The sequence below is a fragment of the Mobula birostris genome, chromosome 3 (genome assembly GCF_030028105.1).
Source record: "Mobula birostris isolate sMobBir1 chromosome 3, sMobBir1.hap1, whole genome shotgun sequence".
In the NCBI taxonomy this organism is placed as follows: Eukaryota; Metazoa; Chordata; class Chondrichthyes; order Myliobatiformes; family Myliobatidae; genus Mobula; species Mobula birostris.
In genome coordinates, this window is record NC_092372.1 from 3,588,339 (window position 1) to 3,601,039 (window position 12,701).

General features: G+C 43.3%; 1 protein-coding gene across 5 annotated transcripts in view; it reads left to right on the forward strand.

Annotated features, from left to right (window-relative positions):
* gne (glucosamine (UDP-N-acetyl)-2-epimerase/N-acetylmannosamine kinase) overlaps positions 1-12,701 on the forward strand; it is a 140,314-nt gene that overhangs the window by 87,734 nt on the left and 39,879 nt on the right. For all 5 annotated transcript variants that reach the window (XR_011885311.1, XR_011885310.1, XM_072252154.1 and 2 more), the window contains exons 7-8: positions 558-768; positions 2,188-2,317. Coding sequence is in view for 3 of the 5 variants with exons in the window: in XM_072252154.1 (XP_072108255.1) it covers positions 558-768; positions 2,188-2,317 (341 nt within the window). In the remaining 2 variants the exon portion in view is untranslated. The remainder of the gene's footprint in view (positions 1-557; positions 769-2,187; positions 2,318-12,701) is intronic.

Sequence of the window (12,701 nt, forward strand, 5' to 3'; positions counted from 1 at the left end):
TCCTCCGATATGTTCCTTCCCCAGGAGTATCCAAAGCGGTATACTTATTACTGAGGGAACGGGCACAGGGGTATTCTGCAATGGCTGCCCATTTCCTTTTCTTCTCCTGACAGTCACCCAGGTGCCTGCCTCCAGCAACTTAGGAGTGCCTACCTCCCTGTAACTCCTGTCATTTCCTCGGTTTCCTGTTTGAGCTGCAGCTCCAGTTCTTTAGCACATTCTCTGATGAGCTGCAGCTTGGTACCTCTGGTTATCGGGAGGTTGGCAGTCTCCCAGAATTCCCACATTTCCCACAGAGGACGCAACACAGCCCCCGGAGCCGTCCTCACTGCTCTCAGTATGCACTAACGGGCGAAGAAGAAACTTACTCGCCCAAGCCTGTTCTTGTGAAGGCATCCCCAACTCCAGCACTGATCCACTTACACGATGACTCCTCTACTTGCCCCTGCTTTATTTTTATTTGCCCTTGCTAACGAAACGTGATTTGATTGGGCTGCGGAGAAACACCGAAAGCCCACAATTGCTTCTTTTTAAACCTTTTAAAATTGTATTTCAAGTTCGAAAATATATGGCGATGGAAACGCAGTCCCACGGATATTGAGGTTTCTGAAGACAATAGATGTGACTGAGCCTCTGCAGAAGAAGTTTTGTTTCCCACCAGTGAAGGAGTGCGGCTCGCAGGATATCGACCACATCCTGGAAATACACAGTGCCTTAGCTGTGGACTTGGGTGGAACAAACCTGCGAGTAGCTATTATCAGTATGCAGGTAACGATCCTTTCCTCAGATTATCTATTGTCAGTATGAAGGTAATGAATCTTTCCCCAGATAATCTATTGTCAGTATGAAGGTAATGATTCTTTCCTCAGATTATCTATTGTCAGTATGAAGGTAATGATTCTTTCCTCAGATTAGCACAAACTGGATGTCCCTTGTCCACTTGCCTGTGTTGTTCTCACGAAATACAACATCAATATGCCACTTTAATACAGAAAAACACGGCACAAATTTAAGTACAGCATGGTAGCATAATTGTTTACAGTGCCAGTGATGGCAGCTCCACTCCTGCCACTGCCTGTAGTGAGTTTGTTCATTCTCCCCGTGGCTGAAGGGTTCCTGTGGGGGTGACACTTGTGGACTGCCCCCAGTACAGTCTCAGACCATGTTGGTCATTGACATAAATGACAGATTTCACTGTATGTTTCTGTGTACGTGACTGATAAATCTAATCTTTATAATCTTTAATCAAAAATAAATAGGCAATACTCAAAAGCTTTAAGATGAGCTGATAAAAAGGCTGGTTAATAGCTGTTCTAAAATAGGAGCACAGTGAGGAGCATCTTACAAGGGATTCCCGAACGTGTTCCTGTGGTTGGGGGTTTGAGGGTCTTACAGGGGATTCCCGAACGTGTTCCTGTGGTTGGGGGGTTTAAGGGTCTTACAGGGGATTCCCGAACATGTTTCTGTGGTTGGGGGTTTGAAGGAGGGTCTTACAGAGGATTCCGGAACGTGTTTCTGTGGTTGGGGCTTGAGGGTCTTACAGGGGATTCCCGAACGTGTTTCTGTGGTTGGGGGTTTGAAGGGAGTCTTACAGGGGATTCCCAAACGTGTTCCTGTGGTTGGGGGTTTGAGGGTCTTACAGGGGATTCCCGAACGTGTTCCTGTGGTTGGGGGTTTGAAGGGAGTCTTACAGGGGATCCCCGAACGTGTTCCTGTGGTTGGGGGTTTGAAGGGAGTCTTACAGGGGATTCCTGAACGTGCTCCTGTGGTTGGGGGTTTGAGGGTCTTACAGGGGATTCCCGAATGTGACTGGTTGTTGAGGGAAGGCTGCAGCTGATGTTACCATTTCTTGGGTAATTGCACAAGGAGAGCTCGGAGACAAGAAAGTTAAGTCATGAGGATGAAAAATCAGGGAATTGAAGCTAAAATATCAGAAAAATCGTAATACTTGCTGAGTGGGACTAGGTGCAGGGCACAGCCTTGCCATGGAATGTTGGATGAGCTGAAACCTACACAGAATGGGGTGTCTGTGCTACCAAACGTTTTCCCTAACGCAGGTACAGATACGTTTCAGGTCTGGATGCTCCTTCTTTGATTTTACATGAGATATGTTGGCTGTAGCTCTGTTTGCTGTAACTGAGATATTACAATTTCTGATTTAAGTTTGATTGTTTACAAACCCTGCAGGGCGAAATCATAAAAAAATATGTTCGAACCAATCCCAAAACTTACAATGAGAGAATCGAGTTGATTCTGAAGATGTGCACAGAGGCTGCAGCAGAGTCTGTGAACCTGAACTGCAGAATACTTGGAGTTGGTAAGTTGGAAACTTCAGGGCTGTTGGGAGTCTTCACTCGGTGAGTGCTGTAGGAGCTGTCTGCTTCAGTGAAATTATGCAGTTGTATGATCCTGTTAATTGACAGTGTAAGTTTTCTACGTAATTTATCAATCTCTAAATCAGTGTGTCTGACATATCCTTTTACAATGATAAACTCTCAATAATATTGATCAGTTAGCCACAGAGAGAATCTGTATTTACTGACAAACACCTTTATTGGCTCAGTTCACAAACACGTGAATTTACACAGCTGAATAACTCTGTGCGTAACTACTAGATGTTCCTGACCCTAGTCAAGAAGAGTAAAAGTCTTTGGCCAGGTGTTTCTCTTAAACCTGATGTAATCTTCATGTTTCTGATATGGGGTATCCACTGTCTGGATGTGGTTGGTCTCCACAGAGCGGTCACTGCCTGTGCTCTGAAAATCCTCTATTTTTACACCATAGGACATGGGAGCAGAATTTGGCCATCTAGCCCATTGGAGTCTACTTTGCCATTCAATCATGAGTTGAGGGGCCCAAAACTGTTCACAATACTCAAGGTGAGGCCTCACCAGTGCCTTATAAAGCCTCAGCATCACCTCCCTGCCCTTATATTCTATATCTCTTGAAATGAATGCTAACATGGTATTTGCCTTCCTCACCACTGACTCAACCTGCAAGTTAACCTTCAGGGTGTTCTGCACAAGGACTTCCAAGTCCTTTGCATCTCAGCTTGTTGGATTTTCTCCCCATTTAGAAAATAGTTTGCACATTTAGTTCCACTACCAAGGTGCATGACCCTGAACTTTCCAACATCGTATTTCATTTCCCACTTTCTTGCCCATTCTCCTAATATGTCAAAGTCCTTCTGCAGCCTTCCTGCTTCCTCAACACTACCTGTCCCGACACCAATCTTTGTATCATCTGCAAACTTGGCAACGAAACCATCTATTCCATCATCTAAATCATTTATATACAGCATAAAAAGAAGTGGTCCCAACATCGACCCCTGCGGAACATCACTATTCACTGGCAGCCATCCAGAAAAAGATCCTTTTATTCCCACTCACTGCCTCCTTCCAAACAGACAATGCTCTATCCATGGTAGTAACTTTCCTGTAATACCATGGACTCTTAACTTGGTAAGCAGCCTCATGTGTGGCACCTTGTCAAAGGCCTTCTGAAAGTCCAAGTATACAACATCCACTACACCTCCTTTATCTTTATTCTTACTCTTATCTGTGATGTTCCAATTTTGTTGGCTCGAGGTCATCTGACTGACCTGTGTCAGATTCTCATTGGATGTCGCCAAGACTACAACAACAACAACAACAACACACACAAACTGCTGGAGGATCTCAGCAGGCCAGGCAGCATCTGTGGCCAAAATGCCGACTGTACTCTTTTCCATAGATGCTGCCTGGCCTGATGAGTTCCTTCAGCAATTTGTGTGTGTTGCTTGGCTTTCCAGCATCTGCAGATTGCCTCTTGTTTTCTACAAACAGTACACCCAAACATTGGGCCAGAATGACCAGATCACAGGCCACTCCTTCTACAAGCTTGCAATTTTACATAATAAACAGCTTCTCATCTGAAAATGGTCTCTGGTTTAACACATCATCAGCAGAAACTCTACACGTCCATGCTCAGCTAATTACTCTCTTTCTTTAAATTAATTTTTTTATGCGTTTCTACAGTATAGCTACAGAAAAAAATCAACAAAATGGAGATTTATACAGTGCAAAACAAACATGTCCAATATATAATTCATAACAATAAAGAAAAAGCACCCAAAATAAAATCATGTAAGATTAGTATCCTCCCCAACCTCCCACTGGAAAAAAAAAACAGGCCAACCTTTATTAATCGGAGCATTCGACCCCACAGAGTTGTAAATATATATATATGAAAATATAATGCCGACTACCGAAACTATAATGTGATTCACAACAAAAAACCGTAAAACTTACAGGAAAAAAAAGCTGAAAGTGAGGGATTGTAGTACAAAAAAAAGGATAAACTTAATCTAAAGAAGAGTTGTGAAAGTATTCAAGAAAAGGTCCCCACACCTTATGAAACTTTATGTCCGAAATAAGAAGTGAATAATGAATCTTTTCGAGGTCTAAACAGGACATAATATCACTAAGCCATTGAGCGTGAGTGGGTGGGGCAGCATCTTTCCACCTAAGAAGAACTAACTGTCCAGCCAGGAGAGAGGCAAAAGATAATGTTTGACGTTTAGTCGGACTCAAGTGCATGTTTACTTCGCCCAAGGTGCCAAAAAGAGCAATCAGAGGGTTAGGTTCTAAGTGGCAATTAAGAATATGGGATTTGTTTTTATTTCAAAATATACTTTATTCAAAAATAAAATTATATACAATAAACCATTCAATAACTTTCCATCCTTCACATATGTTTCCATTATGGTCTGTACGTATCCATACTTTTGGCCACCCACGTGGCACTCCATTGGTTCACCTTTCCACACCATTGTTGAGGGGTATACTCCCTGCCACCCGACCCCTCCCACTTCCACGGGAGAAGAAACCTAAACTGTGGCCCTTCCCCACCGGGCCCTTGCGGTGGCTGCACCGAGTTGCAGTGCTCCCCTCAGCACGTACTCCTGCAGCCGAGAATGTGCCAGTCGGCAGCATTCTCCCACGGACATCTCCATGTGCTGGTAGATCATCACTCCATACCAATCTTTCACTCTTCCCTAGGAGTTTTGTTAGGGGGAGAGCGATATCTGCAAAGTTCTTACAAAACTTATGATAATACCCAACCATTCCCAAAAACCTTCTCAAAGCTTTCTTGCCAGTTGGAACAGGAACCCCAGCAGTAGCTTGAACCTTGGCCTGTACAGGAGCCAGTTGGCCTTGGCCTACTGCATAGCCAAGATAAATAACAGTAGCATGACCACATTCACTCTTATCAAGGTTCACGGTAAGATTGACCTTGGACTGCCTTTCAAACAGCCTTTCTACTGCTGCAATATGCTCTTCCCACGTGTCATTCCAGACCACTAAATCATCGATGTAAGCCCCTGTGTTTCCTAACCCTCTAGACACAGAATTGATCATTCTTTGAAATGTCCCTGGTGCATTTTTCATCCTGAAAGGTAAGACATTGTATTCATACAGTCCAGACGGTGTCACAAATGCTGATATCTCTTTAGCCCTCTCTGTTAAAGGACCACCCCATTATCCTTTTAACAAGTCAATTTTTGTGAGGTACTTAGCCTTCCCCACTCTATCAATACAGTCACCCACTCTCTTTCCTTGTTCCTTCTTGTTTCCAATTTCTTGTTCAACCATTTTACTTTCCTCTAAATTCATTCTGTAAGGATGCTCTTTGATGGGCTGGGCTGAATTTATAATGACATCATGTACTTTAGCTGTACACCATCTTGCAATGTCAGGGAATAAATCTTTATGCTTGCTAATTAATTCCTTCACTTGTTTTTGTCGTGTAGGTTCCAATTGATGGACCTTATCAGTAATATTTTTCAAAACAATGGAATTCTTAAATCTTATTGATACTAGATTCAGCGGGTTAAAATGATTTTTCATCTCATTTCCAGCCTCCAGGACTCCATTTGTTTTCATAACAGTACCTGCAGGTGCTACCGTATCCAACAAGTGTTTTATTTTAATTTGAACATTCTGCAAACTTTCCTTTGCAAGGTCACAAACCTTATTAAATCCTTTCTGCACGTTGACCCATATTTCCAAATCAGACCACAGTTCTCTGAGTAGGGTCAAAGGTCCTTTTGGCCTGTGACTGAACACAGGTTCAGACAGACTACTATCCAATGATTTTTGAATCGTATCTTCAACAGCAAATAAGAGTAGGGGAACCCTCTCATCCCAATTTTTCCCATTTTTCACACAATATGTTTTAATCATGGTATTAAGAGTGGAGTTGAACCGTTCCAAGGCTCCCTTGGACTCTGTGTGATATGCAGATGATACAATGTGCTTAGCTTTCAATTCTCCAACCATCTCCTGGAATGTTCTCGAAATAAAGTTACTACCCTTGTCAAATTGAATTTCTTTGGGCAGACCAATCAGTGAGAAAAACTTACTGAATGCTTTTACCATAGTCTTGGCCTTGATGTTTCCAAGAGGCACGGATTCAGGGAACCTAGACACAGCACACATAATTGTTAACAAGTACTGATGACCAGCTGCAGTCTTTGGCAATGGGCCAACACAATCTGCTATGACCCTAGAAAAAGGTTCACCAAAAGCAGGTATCGGTTTAAGAGGTGTTACCTGAATAACCTGATTAAGTTTCCCCTCAACCTGGCGGGTATGGCAATAGATTAGAGGTTAGCCAAGACTACCCTATTATTATACAATTTCCCAGAGACAATAATAAGACGACCATTTGTATCTGATACTTTGTTGTGAAGCTCAGAAGGAGCATTCTGCTTAATAAGGATTAAAACCCCCCTGGCTTTAGCGGGAAAAGCAGAATGGAAGTGCTGTCCCACCCACCTAGACATAAGGCGAGAGTTATCAAAACTACGAATGGGGGTTTCTTGCAAAAAAGCAATGTCAGCTTTGAGCTGCTTAAAATGTGAAAATACTTTCCTTCTTTTCACATTCCAGTTTATAAAATTCAACGGGCTAACCATTGTCATATAAAAAAACATAAAGGGTAGTAGGCATAAATAGGAACAAACATTCAAATAACAGCTCTGGGGCAAAAGTATAAGACAAGAAAATCAGGACGAAAAAGAAGTCCTGAGTAACAAAGAACAACTAAGGGTTGTATAAATAGTATTGGTACTAGGCAACCCTCCCCTCCCTCTAATCCCAAAGCAAGAAAGCTACCAAAGAACAGCAGCAAGCTCTTCAGAAAAAAAACTACCCCTAAACCCAAATTTCAGTTTCTGAATATCTTCATGAGCTCTGTTTAATTAACAGTTCATAAAGAAACCAGAGAACTTGTGCACTACGAATTAAAATCGTACATAAAGAAAAAAAAGGAACAGTACCATCAGAGTATGAGACTTAACTCAAAGTAATAATCCAGAGTACCGTACCCACAAAAAACTATAAAAAAGAATTCAGTAATTAAAAATTTAATTTAAAAAGAAAACGGAAAAAAACAAAGAGAGAGGAAAAAAGTACTAATCGGTCATTTTAAATAATCAAATCAAGTCTGAACGAGTTGCCATGGCAGGGAGACTTTCGATAAATTTATGAACTTCTGTAACAGAGTTAAACCACTTTCAATAATTTAAAAGTTTAAAAAGAAAACAAGGAAAAAAAAACCAAAGAGAGGAGAAAAAAGTACTAATCGGCTATTTTAAATAATCAAAATCGAGTCTGAAGGAGTTGCAATGGCAGGGAGACTTTAGATAAATTTCTAAGTTTCTGTAACAGAGTTGAACCATTTTTTGTCTCCAGTACAAAGAGTTATTCGGAGATGGGCAGGATAACACAGAGAGGGCCTGAATCCACGATTGTAGAACTCTTTCATAACGACTTAGTATTCGGCATGCAGCCTCAAAATTTGAGGAGCATAATCTTCAACATTATGAATGCAATGACCCTTATATTGCAATTTTCCTCTCCAACATGCTTCCATAGTCAAAAGGTTTTTCACCTGATATCGATGAAAACAGAGTATAACTGGATGTGGCCTAGAGCCTAATTTGGGCTTGGCCAGAAATGAACGGTAAACTCTGTCTAACTCGGGTAAAGTCGGAAGAGTGTCTTTCCCAAAAATCTCACAAAGTAAAGAAGAAAAAAATTCAACAGGAGATCCACTTTCGATAGCCTCTGGCAGACCGAGGAATCGTAGATTATGCCTTCTGCTCCGAGCTTCGAGATCAGTTAATTTAGATGTTAACTTGGTGTTATACTCACTCAGGTTAGAACAAACGGCTTCCAGCTGCTGAACATGACATTTTAAATCTTCGGTCTCTGAGTCAAGATGATCCAGACGTACGGCATGATCCTCCACTTTGGAATTAATTTGATCCAATTTTGACTCCAACAAACTGAAAGAAGACTTATATTTGGACTTAAATTGAGATATAATCTCTTGTCGGTGCTGTTCCAAAATGGTGATAATATTGGCAGAGGAGCCGGAGACAGTGGCAGTCGCAGAGACTTCTTTTTTCCCAGATTTAGAGGGCCTTGAAGCCATTGTAAGACAGCCGTATTCGTAGGCAGGTAGGAGAACAAAAAAAGTTAGCAGATTGGGGTAAAAAAAAAGAAGATAAGAAGTGCGGAGGTAAGAAACAGTTTTAAGCGGTTAACCTATCGCCATCTTACCGGAAGTCCATTACTCTCTGATTAAGACCATAAGATGTAGGAGCAGAACTAGGCCATTTAGTCCATTGAGTCTACTCCGCCATTTCATTATGGCCGATCCAATTTCCCTCTCATCCCTGATCTGCTGCTTTCTCCCACCTATCCCCATACCATGACCTATCTCGAATCTGTTGACCTCTGTCTCAAGTTGCAGGGAGCGAGTAGCTGGATGACTCTCCGGAGAAATGGAAATGTGAATGGCAGTTAGCACAGAGCACCCCTGTGTCCATTCCCCTAAAAACATAAGTATACTGCTTTGGCTATTGTTGTGGGGGATGACCTCCCAGGGAAATATCATGGATTTACTGGCGCTGAGAATGGGTCCGTGGTGCAGAAGGCAAAGAGGCAGGAGAGGAGAGCGATAGTGATAGGAGGCTCAATAGTCAGGGAAACACACAGGAGATTCTGCAGACGTGAGTGGGACACCCGGGTGTTATGTTGCCTCCCAGGTGCCAGGGTCAGGGACATCTAAGATTACTTACACAGCATATTGGAGAAGAAGGAGAGCAGCAACCAGACGTCTTGATGTGGTACATGTTGGTACCAGTGACATAGGAAGGAAAAGCAATGAGGTCCTGAAAAGAGAATTTAGAGAGCTAGGTGGAAGCTGAGAAGCGGGACCTCCCAGGTAGTAATTTCAGGATTGCTGCCTGTTCTACACAACAGTCAGGGTAGAAACAGGATGATTTGGCTCACTAATGCGTGGCTGAGAAGCTGGTGCAGGGGACAAGGCTTCAAATTCTTGGATCATTGGGATCTGTACAAAAGGGACAGGCTGCAGGGAGGTTTGTTAGAACTGTTGGGGAGGGTTTAAACTAATTTGGCAGAGGTGTGGGAACCAGAGTGAAGGGACTCAGGATGGTCAAAAAGCAAAGATAGCGTGCAGTCAGACTGTCGGGAAGGGCAGGCAGATGATAGGACATAATTGCAGCCAGCAGGGTGATTTATCAGTGCATTAGGGGTACAGAATCTAAAAAGGAAGCTACTGTGCAGGTTGACTCTGTGGTTAAGAAGGCATACGGTGCATTGACCTTCATCAATCGTGGGATTGAGTTTAGGAGCCGAGAGGTAATATTACAGCTATATAGGACCCTGGTCAGACCCCGCCTGGAGTACTGTGCTCAGTTCTGGTCGCCTCACTACAGGAAGGATGTGGAAACTACAGAAAGGGTGCAGAAGAGATTTACAAGGATGTTGCCTGGATTGGGAAGCGTGCCTTATGAGAATAGATTGAGTGAACTTGGCCTTTTCTCCTTGGAGCGACGGAGGATGAGAGGTGACCTGATAGAAGTGTATAAGATGATGAGAGGCATTAATCAGGTGGATAGTCAGAGGCTTTTTCTCAGGGCTGAAATGACTAGCACAAAAGGGCACAGTTTTAAGGTGCTTGGACGTAGGTACGGAGGAGATATCAGGGGTAAGTTTTTTACAGTATATGAGGTGTTGCTCCTCCAACCTGAGTTTAGCCTCATCCTGGCAGTAGAGGAGGCCATGTATGGACATATCTGAATGGGAATGGGAAGCAGAGTTGAAGTGGGTGGCTACCGAGAGATCCTGTCTGTTGTGGCAGACGGAGTGGAGGTGCTCAACGAAGCGGTCCCCCAATCTGCGTCGGGTTTCACCGATGTAGAGGAGACCGCACTGGGAGATGCAATAGATGACACAAACAGACTCATAAATAAAGTGTTGCCTCACCTGGAAGGACTGTTTGGGGCCCTGAATGGTGGTGAGAGAGAAGGTGTAGGGACAGGTGTAGCACTTACGCTTGCAGGGATAAGTGCCAGGTGGGAGATCGCTGGGGAGGGACGTGTGGCAAGGGAGTCGAGGAGGGAACGATCCCTGCGGAAAGCGGAGAGGGGTGGAGAGGGATAGATGTGCTTAATGGTGGGGTCCTGTTGAAGGTGGCGGGAGTTGCGGAGGATAATGTGCTGGATCCGGAGGCTGGTGGGGTGGTAGGTGAGGACAAGGGGAACTCTGTCCCTGTTGTGGTGACGGGAGGATGGGGTGAGAGCCGAAGTGCGGGAAATGGAAGAGATGCTGGTGAGGGCATCATTGATGACAGCAGAAGGGAAACCACGATCCTTAAAGGAAGAGGACATTCAAAATGTCCTGGAACGGAGAGCCTCATTCTGGGAGCAGATGCGGCAGAGACAGAGGAACTGGGAAAAGGGAATAGCATTTTTGCATGTGGAAGGGTGGGAAGAGGTATAGTCGAGGTAGTTATGAGAGTCAGCGGGCTTATAGAAGATGTCAGTGGACAGTCTGTCTCCAGAGATGGAGACTGAGAGATCGAGAAAGGGGAGAGAAGTGTCCGACATGGACCAAGTGAGTTTGAGGGCTGGATGGAAGTTAGAAGCAAAATCGATGAACTATGCAGATAGATTGAGAAAATCAGGTTGGAAATGGATCTCAAGTGAGTGACTTTGTTGAATGCCTATGAGATGGCCTCAAACAGTGGTATGAGAGAGGAGTTGGACGAAGTAAATTGGTTGGAGGTGCTGACAGGGATGACAGCAGAGCAGCAATGACGTGAGTTTCTAGGAAAACTGAGGAAGGTGCAGGATTGACGTATCCTAAAAACAAAGAAATACTCAAATGGCAAAATAGTACAACCGTTTCTGATGAGGGAAGTCAAAGCTAATGTAAAAACAAACGAAAGGCATACAATAAAGCAAAAATAAGTGGGAAGACAGAGGACTGGGAAGTTTTCAAAAACCTACAGAGAGCAACTAAAAGAGCCATTAGGAGGGAAAAGATGAAATATGAAGTTAAGCTAGCAAACAATATCAAAGGGGATAGTAAAAGCTTTTTCAAGCTTTTAAAAAAAATAAGAAAGCTGAGAGTGGATATAGGTCCGCTAGAAAATGAGGCCGGAGAAATAATAATGGGGGCCAAGGAGATGGCTGATGAGCTAAATGAGTACTTTGCATCAGTTTTCATTGTGGGAGATACTGTCATTGTGCTAGATGTTGAAGGGTATGAGGGAAGCGAAGTGAGTGCAGTTGCTATTACAAGGGAGAAGGTGCTGAAAGACCTAAAGATACATAAGTCACCCGACCAGTTGAACCCTGGGGTTCTAAAAAAGGTAGCAGTCGAGATTGTAGACGCATTAGCAGTGATTTTTCAAAAATCATGGTGCCAGAGGACTGGAGAATTTCAAATGTCACTCCACTCTTTAAGAAAGGATGAAGGCAACAGAAAGGAAATTATAGACCAGTTAGCCTGACCTCAGTGGTTGGGAAGATGTTGGAGTCAATTGTTAAGGATGAGTTGATAGAGTACACTGTGACACAGGACAAGATAGTACAAAGTCAGCATGGTTTCCTTCAGGGGAAATCTTGCCTGATGAACTTGTTGGAATTCTTCGAGGAGATTGCATGGAGGATAGCTAAAGGGGAATTGGCGGAGGATACTGGTGGGGATGACGGTAGAGCAGAAATGGCTGAAGTTTTCAGGGAATATTTCACAAGGTGCAGGATAGATATGTCCCACAGAGAAAGAAGTTCTCAAATGGCAGGGGTTGACAACTGTGACTTCAAAGGAAGTTAAGGACTGCATAAAAGCCAAGGTAAGGGCATGTAAGGTAGCAAAAGTGAGTGCGAAGGTGGATTATTGGGAAGCTTTTAAAATCCAACAAAAGACAAGTAAGCTATAAAAAGGGAAAAGATAAAATATGAGGGCAGACTAGCCAATAATATAAAGCAGGATTCGAAAAGTTTTTTCAGTTACATAAAGATTACAAGGCAGGTCAAAGTTGATGTTGGACCACTGGAAAATGATACTGTTGAGATAGTAACGGGGGACGAAGAAATAGCAGGTGTACTTAATGGGTAATTTGCATTTGTTTGCACTGTGGAAGACACCAGCAGGTGCCAGTGGTCTGTGAGTGTCTTTGTTATTACAAAGGAAAAAGTGTTAGGCAAGCTCAAAGGTCTTAAGGTGGATAAGTCATCTGGAACAGATGGTCTACATCCCAGAGTCCTGAGAGAGTTGCTAAAGAGATAACGGATACATTGGTCGTGGTCTTTCAAGAATCACTTCATTCTGGGTGGA